Raw genomic sequence first — 16,548 nt, forward strand, 5'->3', positions numbered from 1 at the left:
CACCAGGGCTGCAAGCCAAGTTTGTGGCTAGAGGGTACCTATGAAGGCAGTGGTGCCAGCCAGAGGCTGCCTCAACCTTAACATCACACGCTGCAGATTTTCATGTTTTATTGTAAAGCAAAAAACAAACAAAAACCCTGCATATCCACAGTCTCTCAGCTCCTCTGGGGCCTGAACTTCAGTCTTCTGAGTGGGCAGGTGTGGGCAGGCACTCGGGGTCCTCACTCCACCACAGCAGAGGCTTTCAAGCTACACGATGACAGTCTGCACCTCAAGTTGACCCTCTGGTGAAGCAATGACCAGCTCTCCTCCATGCTCCAGGATCTCTATGTCCTCTGATGACACCATTGTCACAGTGGCCTGTTCAGTACTGTTTGGACCTGCGCGGGCTGTGAGCACAGCGCCCTCACTGATTGCTGAAGCCAGTGTCATGGCCACTTGTTCAGTGAGACTCTCGGGAGTGGCAATGGTGATTGTATCAGCAGCAGCTGCCTCTGAGCCCAGGGCTGCCTCCTGGTCCATGGTCACATTCTGCACGATGATCTGGTGCCCAGCACCAGCCTGGTGCACAATCTGCTGTACCACCTTCATGATGTGACTGTCCACCTGCAAGGACCACAGTTCAGCTCGAGGGACAGCTCAGCAGCCTGATGACCCTCCCTTACCTCCCCTAGACCCTCACCTCTGTCTGGGTGCCCTCGATGATCTCAGTGGCTTCACTGGTCTCTGTGTCATCTGCAGTAGCCTGGAAAGCCAATTAGGTCAGCCTGGGCTGGCCTGAGTCAAACTGCCCCACCAGCCCTGTACCTACCTCAATAATGTACTCCTGGGTATCAGCCACCACCGAGGAGAACTCCACCAGCACAGTGTGGGGGTCTTCTGCTAGCACAGTGGCAGCCGCAGAGGGGTTCTCCTCAGATACCAGCAACTCCTCCACTTCCAGCAGGCAACCCCCTGCCAACAGGGAAGCTCAGCTCAGTCAGTCAGGGACAACTGACCCCAGCCCTCACCCTCTCCTGCCACCTGTGGCTCAGACCTTTGGTGCGCAGGTGCCGGTTGAGTGTGCCGTGCTCTGCGAAGCCACGGCCACACTTGTAGCATTTGAAAGGCTTCTCGCCTGTGTGGTGCCTCACATGCCGCACCAGTGAGCCCTTCTCCCGGAAGCCTCGGCTGCAGAACTGGCACACATGGGGCTTTTCTTCTAGGTGTGTCCGGAAGTGCACCTGCTGGGCATTCTAGGGAAACCCTTCCGTGACAGCCTGTCCTCAACCATAGCCCCCACCCCCAGGTCTAGGCTGGGAAGAAGGTGACAGGGGACACAACCAGACCCCCAGTTAAGACAATGGAGGGTGGGTACAAGCATAAGGATTGCAGGGCCAAAGGCTCACCTTGGTTTTGTAACGCTTGCCACACTGGGGACAAGGGAAAGGCCTCTCATCTGAGTGGACACGTCGGTGGCCCCGCACATGAGCGATGGTCTTATAAAGCTTCCCACAGTCTCCACAGCGGAAGCGGCGCTCGTGCACATGCACCTCCTGGTGCTTCTTGAGCAGGTAGGCTTTGGGGAAGGCCTTGCCACACTGTGTGCAGGTGAATGGCCTCGGCCCTGAAGCCACACTCAGCATTAGGCCATTTTCACCACCCACAAGCCCACCAGTTGCCAGCCCACAGGCCTACTCTCCCTGCTACTCACCTATATGACCTCTCTTGTGGGCCTCCAAGGTGGCTGCTGTTGGGAAAGTCTCACTGCACTGAGGGCATGGGTGTGTCCTAGGCACCTTTGAAGCTTCACTGGCCACCTGCTGGGGGACCAGAGACCAACCACTAGCACCTCCTGTAACTACGCTCCGAAGGTGCCAAACAGAAGAGCCAGCCCTCTTCTCTCTTGGCCTTAGGTAAAGAAATTAACAGAGAACAAAATCACAGCAGAAAGCAATGCCGCTTTTCAAGCCAGGCACAGCGGTGCATGTCCCCGAGTCCAGTACTCAGCAGAAGCAGGAGGATCAAAAACTGAGGCCAACAATGGCTCCATAGTAAATTTGGGACACCCTGGGTTACATTAGACTGTGTCTCAAAAGAAAAAAAAAAGCTAAGTGCATTAGGAGGTGGCAGCCCCTTCCACCCCCCAGCATACTAATCAGACACTAGGCCAACCTCACAGAAAGATCATGCCAGTAACGGAAACCTACTGTCTCTATCTGCTCCACCTCCAGCAGTGGCAGTTCCGGGGGTCCCTCTCCCAGGGACTGGGGACTGGACTCAGAAGGAGGGACTGGCTCCAGAGTACTCTCCTCCCCAGCAACCCGCTCAAGGACGATGCCAGAATTCTGCATGGCCTGATGAAGCAGATTCTCACGGCTGTTCTCGCTGGAACAGGGGAGCTCCTCAGGGTCTGGGGGCTGTAAGGGACGTAGGGGGAAAGAAGGAAGGACGGAGGCCTGTCAGGCAGCCCGGTACAGGGTACCCATTCTCACCCATGCCACATGGCAGCCCCATGGGGCACTGCCAGCTGCCTGTTCTCCCTGACTAAATTCCAGCTCATTCTCCGTGGACTTCACCTCAAACCCCGGCAGCTCCCCTGCCTGGACACGCCATCTAACGAGCTCTCCCCACAATCCCATGTGCCTCCCAGGGTGGGGTGAGCTGTAACTCCTGGACCTGCTGCAGGCAGTTTCTGAGTCCTAGCACTGTGTGATCAAAGGGCAGAGCAGCACCTACCTCAGGAGCAAGGGCCTTCATGCCCAGGGGAAGCTCCTGCATCTGAACATGGACTTCATGGATGACAGTGCCCTTGGCATCTGTCACCAGGTGAATCACAGGTGATGACTCCATGGGGTCTCCTGTCACTGATGATGTAACTGTCCCCACAGTGGAGGCACTGGACCCTTTAAGGAAGAGTTCAATGAGTCCTTGAAGAGCCCGGCAGTCAATTTTGGCAACACCTGTCCCAAGAACTCAGGCTGCCTCCCCACCAAGCTGACCTGCAGGCACTTCCTCTTTGCCCACAACTGTGTCCTTGCTCATGCTGAAGCGGATCTTCTCTGTGCATGGGGTAAGAGACTTCAGGTGCCTAGTCAGCGCGCCTGACTCCCTGAAGCTCTTCCCACACTTGGCACACTTATAAGGGCGCTCATCTGTGAAAGGACAATCAGCCCTCAGTGTGGCACAGTGTCCTGTGTTGAAGGGACACAAGGCATGGAGCCCCGTCTCTTCATCCAAGGACACAGGCCAGCTGTAGGGTGCCCCCAGAGCCTGTCAACAGGCTACTTAGTGTAGCTCTGACCCCACTTCACTCACCAGTGTGCCGCCTGTGGTGCCGGATAAGCGAGCCCTTGGTTCGAAAGGAAGCACCACAGAGCTTGCACTCATGGTCCTTGCGGCTGCTGTGCGTTACCATGTGGGCCTTGAGGATGCTGCCCTGTGGGGGAGGGGCAGTAAGGCTCAAGGAACCTCACTGGACAGGAGCAGGCAGGGGAGCCAACGGGCCCTTGGCCCCAGGGGCTCACCGTTTTGAAGGTCTTGTGACATAGCATGCACACGTAGCGGCCTTCCTTGTTCACCAGCAGCTTGACTTGGGCCTGCTCGCCCTCCCCAATAAGCCCAAGTTCCTGATGGTTAGGACTGCCTGGAACCTCTGCCATCTCGCCATCCCCTGGCTCTGCCTCGGCAGCCACAATGACCTCTTTGATGTGCCCACTTCCTGAGGAGAGGCAAGTTAACATAAGCCTCAAGACCTATCACTACTATAGGCCCTGCCCATGGGGATCCCTCCACAGGAGTCCACAGGAAAGCCACAGAACTGTCTAGACCACACACCACCCCAGCCCCAGGGCCTAGAGTCTGAATCCAGTCTGCACTGAGGGAAATCTATGCAGCACTTATTAGAGGCAGCCTGACATGTGCCTAACCACCTTCGGGTCAGTAGAGCTGCCTGTAGCTCAGGGCCCCAATGTGGGCATTCTCCATGAGGAGATATCCATCCTTAAAGCAAGAGACACGAGGGTTTTACGCCCAGATACTCGGGTAAATAGGCAGTGAACATTCTAGTTCAGCTCCCTGCATTTTTTCTGCTGGGTGGCTCCAGTTTCACCAATACAAAGAAAAGATAGATCTGGGTGCTGCCCGATCCCTGTCCAGACCTGACTGGAGAAACTGGACATCTGAGATGGCGAGAGAAAGGAAGTCAGGTTTCTGCACTTCTCACAGGATGCTTTGGAATCTGACAGTGTGCAAAGCCATACTATAAACACACTTCACATTTTCTCCTCATGGAAGCGGTGAGTGGGAACTAGCTGTGAAGCCCTCTCCATCCAGCCGGTCTTGTTGTGACAAGCCGTTCTCTCAAAACAGAGTGAGTGAGCACCATGACTCAGAAACAATTAAGGGTATTTCTCACCCGTGCTCCAGCCCAGTGCTCCCAAAGGACAGAAGCCTGATGGGTGAGGAGTACAGGTGCACTGGCCCAAGAGGAAACTTGTCTGCTAGGCCAGATGCCAAGAGCCTAGCGTCCATACAGTCACTCCACGCAGCCCTCACCACCTTTTCTTACCCAGGTCACCAGAAATGCTAATGACCCCGACTCCTCTCCCCTTGGGGTGCCTACAAAAGGTACAGGAGAAGCAGAGGGTCCCTGAAGTAAGGACTGCTGTGTTAAACAAAAGCTTGACTACTGGGAGTGAGTGGAAAAGGGCCCAGCTGGCAGAGCCTGGTTATACAACAGAACCCAGTGAACTTGTTTTCCCAAATAACACCTCCCACTACAGAAACTAAACTCTGTGCCAGGGCAGGAGCAGGGCCCCACCCCCCATGACAACATTCCTAAGTCTGACTGTCAAGGAGTAGGTTTCCTGTTGCAGGAACATTGAAAAAGGCATTGGAAACCCAGACAGGTGTCCAGGTGCCTCACTGGGAAGGGTAATGTACTTAGAGGCTCCCTTCCCAAGCCCCAGGTTAGCTTTGTCAACAGATCCTTCCTCTTCCTGTCCCAATTGATTCTCGTAGCTTCTCAAGGTCAAGTTCTACCCACGGTCCCAATCCTTTCCTGTCCAACTTCCCGTTCACTCATCTGCCTTAGTCCCTGCAGAGAAATGATCGTTCCCTTCCCAACATCAACCACACTGGACTCAGCCCATTACCCTCCAATGGCTTTTATTCTTTTTTTTTTTTTTCTTTTGTTGGATTTTCGAGACAGAGTTTCTCCGTAGCTTTTTTGGTTCTTGTCCTGGAACTAGCTCTTGTAGTCCAGGCTGGCCTCGAACTCACAGAGATCCGCCTGCCTCTGCCTCCCAAGTGCTGGGATTAAAGGCGTGCGCCACCACTGCCTGGCTCCTCCAATGGCTTTTGAACACTCAGCCACTCATCCCTTTCCTGAACTCGGTCCTTGGCTCCTTCACCTGCTCGAGCCCAGAATGCCCTCTGAATGCTCCCTGCATAGCCAGCAGTCTCCAATTAATGAGCACTTGACCCAACTCGGGCTTCTTAGTAGCCCCCCTTTCCACTGCACACCAGTGAGTACTTAAATTGAAAGCATTAGCCATCAAAGAGGCTTGGCGTTATATGCTCATAAAAGCCCATCAAGAATCAGGGCAAGGATCCATGCCAGTGTAAACAAGCAAAGGGATGAAAACCAAGGTCAAGCAACAAGTCAGGGCCAGCCGAGACATCTGCCACAGCCTGTCCACCCACTGACCCTACAAAGGCAACTGCTGGGGCAAGGGACCATGTGGTGTACATTGATAGGGGCTGCCTAGGGGCAGGAAGGTCGAATTGGGGTGACAGGGACATGGAGAAGATGCTGAGGACAGGGCCAGAAACAGCCTGCGACAGCACATAAAAGGGAGAAGTTCATGGTGGTGCATAGACTGAACATTCCCAAATGCCCCCAATACTCCAGGGCAGTAAGGAAGGTCCAGGCTCACACAAGGCTTGGGCCCCTCTGCGGAGAGGACAGGCCTTGCTCTTGGGAGATTGGAGGATGTGTGCAGTGAAGACCCTCCAGCCCAGACTATAATCAAGTCAATGACTCAGAGCTGAGGGCGACCCATGGACAACCAGCTTACCAACAAGGTCAGGAGCATGGCTGATGTCTGCTGCCAGAGAGGTGGCCTCCACCACGATGTGGGCCACAGTAATGGGCTCCTCTGGACCTCCCTCCGCTGCAGTTGGCACCACCTATCAATGGGGTCAAAAGACAAATGAATTCCAGATTTACAGATAACTTTCCTCTGTGGAAGAGGGGAACTTGGGAAACTTCCACAAGCTGCAGGAAGGGGGTGGGAGGGGCTCTTCTTCTCTCGAAGGAACACGGCTCTAAGCCTGACTCCCAGCCTGGGCCGAGTCATGATCAGACTAATACCGCTGACCACCATAGCCTGGACACAGATCAAGAGCATATACAGCAAGGGACTCCTAGAAGGCATGAAGCCGCGCTAGCTGTAGGAGTGAAGGAGCCCACGCACAGCCCAGCCAGGTGTCAGAAAGAAGGACCCAGGACTGTGGAGAGACCTTCGTGGAGTGTGCTCAGTGAGGGGAAAGTACTGAGTGCAAGGCTGAAAAATTAATCCCTTTCCAATGTCACCTGACCCCATTCCCTCCCTGCTGGTAGCCTGAGGCCACTGAGGTTTCCTTAGAGCAGTAGGCCTTTAATGTTGTGTGACCCCAACCATGATTTATGTTTCTTGCTACTTCATGACTGTAATTTTGTTATTGTTATGAATCATAATGTAAATATCTGTTTTCTTTTTTTTTTAAATATTTATTTATTTATTATGTATACAATATTCTGTCTGTGTGTATGTCTGCAGGCCAGAAGAGAGCACCAGATCTCATTACAGATGGTTGTGAGCCACCATGTGGTTGCCGGAAATTGAACTCAGGACCTTTGGAAGAGCAGGCAATGCTCTTAACCACTGAGCCATCTCTCCAGTCCCAATATCTGTGTTTTCTGATGGTCTTAGGCAACCCCTGTAAAAAGTGTTCAACAACTCAAAGAGGTCACCACCCACAGTTTGAGAACTACTGTCCTGGAGGTTTCCTTCTCTTGAGCAAAGGCACTAGAGACAGAACTTTTGTGCAAGTTAAGTAAACATTCCACTACTCAGCTATATTCCTAGGCCTCTTTCCATTAATAAAGATATAAAAGATGTAATTATTTTTATGTATATGAGTGTTTTGCTTGTTTGTATGTATGTATGTACATCACATGCATGCCTAACACCCATAGAGGTCAGGAAAAGGGCATCAGAATCTCCAGAACTGTAGGAACAGATGGTTATGAGCTACCATACAAGTGCTAGGAACTGAACCCGAGTCCTCTACAAGAGCAACAAGTGCCCTTAACCACTGAGCCATCTCTCCAGCCTCATTGAAAATGTTATTTTTAGTATAAGTCATCTAAGGTAGCCTCAGACTTATATTGTAGCCCAAACTGGCCTTGAACTTCAAATCCTTCTGCCTTAGCTTCCCCTGCAGCTGGGATTACAGACCTGTATTACGAAGCCTGGCCATAGCCTCTTCTTAATTCTACCACTGACTCATGGGAATGCTGTCTATACAACAGCATTTAGTAAGACTATGTCAGTACATCCCCAGACATCACTGGGATTCAATCAAGTGGGCTATCTTTATATAGGTCCCAGGACCCAGTAGGCCCTACTTCAAGATGTATACAAGACAGGAGATAAGGCTGCCATGATCTCTTAAGCTAAGATACCCTTCACACAGAAGAAAGGAAGGATCCCCGCCCCCAATCTATGTAGGCTGCTGAGGTTGAGCTACCCCAGGTCACCCAAAGCACCACTCCACTCCTGGTGGTACGACTTGGTCTTCCTTCACCCATAGCCATGTCTGACTTCTAACTGGTTACATGTCATAAACCAGCTGTTCAGGGTGCTCAAGATACTGTTTCCTCTTCCTTCTGGGAGATGAGCCAAACTAGAGCAGTGTGGAAGGGCTTACCTCCTGGCCCAGCAGTGCAGTTGCAGGAGGGGTGGTAGGCAGGGCCTCTTGAGGGGTCCGGTGGCAGGTCTTCTGAATCTTGTGCTGGACAAAGTCCTCCAAGGCAGTGAATTCCAACTGGCAGCGGCCGCATCTGTGCACGTCATCCTCATCTGCAAAGAGTCTCATGTCAGGGGGACTGGAGGCAGTCAGGGCCTCATCCCGTATCCTTCAAGGCTGAGACAAGAGATAACCAAAGATGGCACCAAAACCAGAGCTGATCTGTCTACTCGCCCCAGAGCTGCTGAGGATATCCTGGAGTACATTCAGGGCTGGGGAACACTAAGGTCTAACCTCATATTTGAGAGGTCTACAGAAACAAGGCCTATTAGGGGGACCAGTATTTTGCACAGGTTACCCTGACCGCAAATTTATCCTGCAAGGACAAACTGAAGCTGTCATATCCAAAGTCTTTGCACCACAGAGCTGGGGAAAGAGGCTGGGAGACGTAGGAACTCACCTATGCAAGTTTGGGGACAGCAGAGCACCTAGATTTAAGATTACGGGGGAGCTAGGGAAGAGTTCAGTGGTAGAATACTTGCCTAACATGCAGTAGACCCCAGAATTTGAAAGAAAAAAAATTTAGGACTGCTAGTGATTTCCTGTGAGGCATCTCAATTCCCACATCTTGAGAAGGATAAATAGGCTGATCAGTTACGTATATCCATCTGAGCACTGCAGGGGCTGGAAGGTGGACGTCCACAGAGCTCTGCCTAATACTCCAGGTTCTGAAAACTAGCAGGAGCTGTCACCCATCAAGCTCACTACTTTATGCATCTGTATATATGGTGCTGAGAATGAGCCTTGAACATGCTAAGCAAACGTTTACCAGTGAGATACATCCACACCGTGACCACTCTTTTCTCTCTTATATGATGTTACATTGGTCCCCACTGGGTACCAACCCTGCTCCAGAGTATACTCCAAAGATAAAGCAGTCCAAAGCAGTTACACATCCCAGATACTGCATCTGGGTCCCTCACCATCATTGCATCCACACCTGGACCTGCAGGAGTTACATAATAAGCATGTGAGAATTGCTTTTTCTATTGTTTTTCTTTTTCCTTCTGTCTCTCTGTCTCTCTCTGGGTGTCTCTCTTTGAGACAGGGTCTTTCTACATAGCCCTGACTGTCCTGGAACTCACTATTTAAAACTGGGCTGGCAGCCGGGCGGTGGTGGCGCACGCCTTTAATCCCAGCACTCGGGAGGCAGAGGCAGGAGGATCTTTGTGAGTTCGAGGCCAGCCTGGTCTACAGAGCGAGTTCCAGGACAGGCTCCAAAGCTACAGAGAAACCCTGTCTCGAAAACCCAAAACAAACAAACAAACAAAACTGGGCTGGCTTCGAACTCAGAGAGATCCACCTGGCTCTGCCTCCCTGGTGCCAGTGTGCACCAACACTAGCAGCCATTTTTTCTTTTAGATTTGTTTATTCCTACTTCAAGTGTGGGTGTTTGGCCTGCATGGTTGTCTGTGCACCACAGGTGTGCCGCCACCACCCAGCTGCAACAAAACAAGGACTCTTAACACTGAGTCTTCCTTTCAGCTCAGCACCTAAGAATTTAAGCAAATCATTCCAGCACCCTGGGGAAAGGTATGACTAAGTCCAACCTAAGAAAATTATTAAGCTTTAAGGTCACTCAGCTGTACCAACCAGACTGCTTCCAGAACAATCTACTAGTTTCCACTATCTTACACTCAGTCCCAGATTAAAGCCAAACCTAGCCTGGTACAAGGGAGGAGTAAACTCAATGACAAATTAACAATCAAATAAAAGGGCAAACCCAAGCTATGACAGGCACACAGGCCACCTGAAAGAGGGTGGTGCCCTCCACATAGCTCACAGTCACAAAGCAAGCACTGAAGTGCCTACCATCTCTTACCCCTCTTATTTACAGTTTGACTCAGCACCAAGACATTGCTACTGGCCAGGCAGTGGTGGCACATGCCTTTTATCCCTGCGCTCAGGAGGCAAAGGCGGTAGGATCTCTGTGAGGCCACCTGATCTTACAGATTGAGTTCCAGGACAGCCAAGGCTACAGGGAAACCCTGTCTCAAATGAATGAATGAATGAATGAATGAATGGCCACTGAACCAGAAAAGGACACACCTAGCCCATCTCACAATGAGAAAAGGCCACAACTGGAGTCGTTCTCAACATGTGGGTCGCCACCGCTCTGGTGGTTAGCTATCAGATATTTACATTACAATTCGTAACAGTAGCAAAATTACGATTGTGAAGTAGCAACAAAATAATTTGTTTGCTTGTTTTTGGAGATGGTTCCTCTGTGTAACCTCTGCTGTCCTGGAACTCCCTCTGTAGACCAGACTGGTATCGAACTCGGAGATCTGCCTGCCTCTGCCTTCCAAGTGCTGAGATCAAAGGCATATGCCACCAGTGCCCGGCACAAGGAAATAATCTTATGGTTGGGGGGGTCACCACAACATAAGGAAGTGTATTAAAGGGTTGCAGCATTACATAGGTTGAGAATCACTGCCATAAACAAACCCAAGAATCTATAAGCCAGGTGTGGTGGTAAATGCTGTTAATACCACCCAGCGCTGGGGAGGCAGAGAATCTCTGAGTTCAAGGCCAGACTGGTCTACATAATGAGTCCCAGGACAGCAACGCCTCTACGTAGTAAGCTCCTGTCTCAAAAAAACAATAAAAACAAAACAAAACAAACAAAAAAAAAAAAACCCAGAATCTCTAAAGAGATCCCTCTGAGACCATAACTGCCCCTCTCCAAGCTGGCATACGGAAGAAACCCGATTACAGTGAGACTGAACACCCTTAGGACAGTATTTCTTGCTAAACCACTTCCTGTCGCATCTACAGCTTGGTGGAACTAACTCAGAGCAGACACCTGAACCATCTCTGAAAGATACCAGTATCCAGAGAAGTAATCCTTAGTGTACCCAACACAGCCTTCGGCATACAGACAAGCTTTTAGCTCTTCCCCGTCCTCCTAGGGGAAATTAAAGGGCGCCAATCTGATCCTTGACAGGAACGAGATGAGTGACCCAACCATTTTACAATCCTTGAACCTCAATTATCCCCATCTCTGAAGTGAAGAGTGGTAATAATAGTTCGCCTTTCGGGGTTAAGGAATGGTAAAAGCCGAGACGGCGGGAGTGTGCTGCACATTCCTGGAGAGAAGACCCAGGTCCTCAGTGGGGCGGTGCCGCCTCCCCACGTCAGGTCCCTGATCCCTTTCCGGCCGGACCCTGCGGCCCCGCCCTCAGTCTCCTGCTCCTCCCGGGCCAAGCAAGGCCCCAGCGGCAAAGGAGGGGACGCTGGAGCTAGGGCTGGGGATCGCTGAAGAGGTGCGAGCGACGTTTGCTAGGTCTACTCCAGGGGGCTGGAGAATTGGGCGCCCTATGAACCCCTGCATCGGGACCCGGCCGGCTGGGGGTGGCCCGCAGGGAAGCCCATGAGAGTTGTGAAGGTTTGCAGATGGCGAGTCTGCACCTCGCAGCCCGGGCAGAGCCGCCAGCACCCGGGCCGCGCCAAGCTCCTGCAGCCTCGTTACCTTCCTCGCTGAAGGGCGCTGGGAGGCCAAGGAAGCCGCCGGAGGACAAGGCCGCCGCCGCCGCCGCAACCCCGCCCTCGCCCGCTTCACGCCCGGCTTCGGCCCGGGCTTCTGCCGTATGAGCGGCCGTCACCCGCACTGCCATCGCGCCCTCCATGTCGCAACGCGCCACAGGAAGATGGCGGATTTACGACCATGTCGTCATAACAACGGGCCGAACCGAGGGCGGCGTGGAGTACAGGCAGGGGGCGGGACCAGGATGAGTTTGACGGACAGGCAAAGGGGGCGGGGCCCGGATCTCAGAGCGGCGAGAGTGGGACTTTATCGAGGGCGGAAATGGGCGTGGCTTGTGTTCCGTTGGCTGGACTTAGCTGGGGGTGAGCTACCCGTGTAAAGAATCTCAACTCTTCCCCCTCGCTCTCTTTTTTAAATGTATATGGATATTTTGTCTGCATGTATGTTTGTGCACTATGTGCATACCTGGCGCCCGCGAAGGCCAGAGGAGGGTGTTTGATCTCCTGGAACTGGATTTACAGATGGAGTTACATGTAGGTGTTGAGAATTGAACCTAGGTCCTCTGGCTAAGAACCAGTGCGTTCTTAGCCACCGTAAGATCTCTCCAGCCCCGAGAATCTTAACTCTTTAGGGTTCAGAATCCTGGGCTCCGACCAGGGTTGAATTCCCTAATGATTACTCTGGTCATGAGAAAAGAACTTCAGTGGGAGACAGTTCGTATGCTCCTTCCCAAAGACTTTTATTTTCATTTCGTTTTTAGGTTTTGAGAAGTACACATACAAATGACCATTTGTGACACTTAGTACACCGACACTGTTGAACACTCATCCCCAAAATTTAGTCCCAAGTTGGTTAGTTGATTGGTTGATTGGTTTTGAAACAGGGTCGGACTTTGTAGTTCACAATGTCCTGTAACTCAGTGCTGTAAATATGCACATTTAATTCCAGGACATTTCTGTCCTCAAAACCTGTACTGGAGTCTGTAGCTCAGTTGGTGGATGGCTCACTTACCATGCACAATATGCTGGCTTCAATACTTAACACTGCATAAAAACAAGCAGAGTGGCTCAGGCCTTTAATTCCAGCATTTGGGGGAAGTGGAGGCAAGATCAGAAGTTCACAACCATCCTTGGCTAAATAGGGAGTTCAAGACCAACTTGGCACACATGAGAATGTCTCAATTAATAAAAGTAGTAATAGTACATTGTATAAACAATGGGTTTATATTTCATTCATCATATTCGATCTGCTTATATCTTTTTTTTTTCTCTTTTTTTTTTTTTTTTTTTTTTTTTGAGACAGGGTTTCTCTGTATAACAGCCCTGGCTGTCCTGGAACTCTCACTGTAGAGCAGGCTGGCCTTGAACTCAGAGATCTGCCTCCCTCTGCCTCCTCAGTGCTGGGATTAAAGGTGTGAACCACCAGCACCCTGTGACTTTCTTATATCTTTTTGGCTATTATGAATAGTGTTGCTCTGAACATTCTTTTTTTTTTTTTTTTTTTTTTTTTTTTTGATTTTTCGAGACAGGGTTTCTCTGTGGTTTTGGAGCCTGTCCTGGAACTAGCTCTTGTAGACCAGGCTGGTCTCGAACTCACAGAGATCCATCCGCCTGCCTCTGCCTCCCAAGTGCTGGGATTAAAGGCGTGCACCACCACCGCCCGGCTGCTCTGAACATTCTTATATAAGTTCCTTTTATATTTTTGTTTTTTTTTCAAGTTCCTTTTATTTTTATAAGATGATACTTAAGTAGCTTCTTGAAAATATTTTGTTGGATTAATCCTCTTAGGTTAGCAGTCCTTGTAAGATACCTGCTACCTGCCGGGCGGTGGTGGCGCACGCCTTTAATCCCAGCACTTGGGAGGCAGAGGCAGGTGGATCTCTGTGAGTTCGAGACCAGCCTGGTCTACAAGAGCTAGTTCCAGGACAGGCTCCAAAACCACAGAGAAACCCTGTCTCGAAAAACCAAAAAAAAAAAAAAAGATACCTGCTACCTGCCACACACCTAAGAACCTGAGTTTGAAGCCGGGCGGTGGTGGCGCACGCCTTTAATCCCAGCACTTGGGAGGCAGAGGCAGGCGGATCTCTGTGAGTTTGAGACCAGCCTGGTCTACAAGAGCTAGTTCCAGGACAGGCTTCAAAGTCACAGAGAAACCCTGTCTCAGAAAAAAAAAAAAAAAAAAAAAGAACCTGAGTTTGAGCCCCAGGGCCAACAAAGAAGAAGTTGGCTTCTGAATTTCACATGCACCCTGTAGCATATAAACACAGATATAAATACAAATATACAACGCTCGCACATACACACACACAAATACAATGTAAGTCTTGTTTTAAGATACCATTTATCAGATGACTCATTAGGTAAAATCACTTCCCTCCTAGACTGATGATCTGGATTCAGTCCCTGGTACCCACGTGACAGAAGGAGGGAACCAACACCCACAAACTGTCCGTCATGGCACTCAGGCCCACACATGCACGCACACACACAAGTAAGTAACACATAAGTAAACCAATGTGATTCTTTTTTTTTTATTTTATTTTTTTATTTTTTTTGGTGTTTCGAGACAGGGTTTCTCTGTGGTTTTGGAGCCTGTCCTGGAACTAGCTCTCGTAGGCCAGGCTGGCCTCGAACTCCCAGAGATCCGCCTGCCTCTGCCTCCCGAGTGCTGGGATTAAAGGCGTGCACCACCACCTCCCGGCTCTGGAGCATCTTCTTAAGAATCACATTGGTGCCGGGCGGTGGTGGCGTACGCCTTTAATCCCAGCACTCGGGAGGCAGAGGCAGGCGGATCTCTGTGAGTTCGAGACCAGCCTGGCCTACGAGAGCTAGTTCCAGGACCGGCACCAAAGCTACAGAGAAACCCTGTCTCGAAAAACCAAAAAAAAAAAAAAAAAAAAAAAAAAAGATGCTCATGGTGGTGATACACAATTTTAATCCCATCACTCGGGAGGCAGAGTAAAGGCCACGTGGTAGAACAGAGATTAATAAAAATAGGTTGGTTAATTAAGTTATAAGACCTAGCTAGAGCCGGGCGGTGGTGGCGCACGCCTTTAATCCCAGCACTTGGGAGGCAGAGGCAGGCGGATCTCTGTGAGTTCGAGACCAGCCTGGTCTACAAGAGCTAGTTCCAGGACAGGCTCCAAAACCACAGAGAAACCCTGTCTCGAAAAACCAAAAAAAAAAAAAAAAAAAAAAAGACCTAGCTAGAAACAAGCCTAAGCTATCGGCCAAGCTTTCATAATTAATAAGAAGTCTCCATATGATTATTTGGGAGCTGGCTAGTGGAAAGTCCGCTTACAGAGATGGCGCAGGGTCTATTCTTCCGGAGGATAGGGATTTGAATCACAGAATCCACGTGGCATCTAACGACCATCTATAACTGCAATTCCATGGCATCTGATGCCCTCTTCTGGCCTCTCCAGGGACGAGGCATACGTGATACAGAGACATATGCAGAAAAAACACTTATACACATAAAATAAAAATAAATAAATATGCCAGGTGGTGGTCACGCCTTTAATCCCAGCACTCAGGAGGCAGAGGCAGGCAGATCTCAGAGAGTTCAGGGCCAGCCTGGTCTACAAAACAAGTTCCAGGACATAGAGAAACCCTGTCTCAAAACAAAACAAAAAACTAAATATTTAGACCAGGCTGGCTTCAAATTCTCAAGAGATTCATGATGTGTCTGCTTCTGAGTGCTAGGTTTAACGGCATGAGCCATTATGCCTGGCCTGGTAAATTTATTTTATTGAGATAAAAATGAATTAACATGTGTGTGTGTGTATGTGTGTGTGTTTTGTATTTTGAGACAGGGTTTCTCTGTGCAGCCTTAGGTGTCCTGGAACTAGCTCTCTAGACCAGGCTGACCTCAAACTCAGAGATCCACCTGCCTCTATTTCCCAATTGCTGGGATTTAAGGCGTGTGCACCCACCCCCCGTGTGTGCCACCCCCCCCCATGAATAACAACTATCTTAACATAGCAAAGGAAAGTGCAGCAAACATATTATAGGACTGGAGAGATGGCTCAGAGGTTAAGAGCACTGCCTACTCTTCCAGAGGTCATGAGTTCATTTCCCAGGAACCACATGGTGACTCACAGCCATCTGTAATGAGATCTGGTGCCCTCTTATGGCCTGCAGGCAAACATACAAGCGGAACACTGTACATAATAAATAAATAAAATTGTTAAAAAAATACCTTTAACTCTTTTTTTTTTTTTTTTTTTGGTTTTTCGAGACAGGGTTTCTCTGTAGCTTTGGTGCCTGTCCTGGAACTAGCTCTTGTAGACCAGGCTGGCCTCGAACTCACAGAGATCCGCCTGCCTCTGCCTCCCGAGTGCTGGGATTAAAGGCGTGCGCCACCACCGCCCGGCTACCTTTAACTCTTAAAAAACTTTATTTTTATTGATTTATTATTGTATGATTGCTTTGCACCATATGCATACCTAATGCCCAAGGAGTGATAAACTTCCCTGTGGGTACAGGGAGTCAAACCTGGGTCCTTTGAAAGGACAAGTGCTCCTAACCACTGAGCCACCTCTCCAGCCCAAAAAGGTTTTAGTTTATGTATACAGGCTTTTTGCCTACATATTTATCTATACACCACATTTTAAAAATTTATTTATTTTTTGGTATTTTGAGATAGGGTATACACATTTATGCAGTCCCCACAATGGCCAGATGAGGGTTCATGAAATGGAGTTACAGAAGGTTGCTCACTACCATGTGGATTCTGAAGTTCAAACACCACCACCCCTTCCTCTGGAAAAACAACCAGTGTTCTTAACCACTAAGCCAGCCCTCTAGCCCCATGCCTGGTCTACGTAGAAAGTTCTAAAAAAAGAAATAATCTTATCAGCTATGAAAATTTTTGTTCAGGAGGTAATCCATTGTCTCCATCCTGTTCTATCTTCAAGGTGAAAGAGAGCGAGCCGTGGGCACATACACATGTGGGTGAGCGAGCCGCGGGCACATACACACGTGGGTGAGTGAGTTGTGGACACA

The 16,548-nt window shown here is 50.0% G+C and overlaps 1 protein-coding gene across 4 annotated transcripts; it reads right to left on the minus strand.

Annotated features, from left to right (window-relative positions):
- Window positions 1–93: 93 nt before the first annotated feature.
- On the minus strand, window positions 94–11,705 carry E4f1 (E4F transcription factor 1). Of its 4 annotated transcripts, XM_057775837.1 has the most exons (15): window positions 11,528–11,705; window positions 7,957–8,108; window positions 6,060–6,171; window positions 3,507–3,700; window positions 3,298–3,418; window positions 2,982–3,134; window positions 2,719–2,885; window positions 2,190–2,399; window positions 1,694–1,802; window positions 1,389–1,606; window positions 1,037–1,235; window positions 812–954; window positions 683–745; window positions 207–606; window positions 94–171 (listed from the first exon to the last, which is right to left on the minus strand). In XM_057775837.1, the coding sequence occupies exons 1-14, from the start codon at window positions 11,682–11,684 to the stop codon at window positions 250–252; spliced, it is 2,355 nt and encodes a 784-aa protein (XP_057631820.1). In that variant the 5' UTR covers window positions 11,685–11,705; the 3' UTR covers window positions 94–171; window positions 207–249. The 4 variants fall into 4 exon arrangements, with proteins under 4 accessions (XP_057631820.1, XP_057631822.1, XP_057631819.1 ...); XM_057775839.1 differs by having other exon boundaries at window positions 94–606; window positions 1,694–1,799; XM_057775836.1 differs by having other exon boundaries at window positions 94–606.
- Window positions 11,706–16,548: the final 4,843 nt, after the last annotated feature.

This window comes from Chionomys nivalis, chromosome 7 (genome assembly GCF_950005125.1).
Source record: "Chionomys nivalis chromosome 7, mChiNiv1.1, whole genome shotgun sequence".
NCBI classification, from domain to species: domain Eukaryota; kingdom Metazoa; phylum Chordata; class Mammalia; order Rodentia; family Cricetidae; genus Chionomys; species Chionomys nivalis.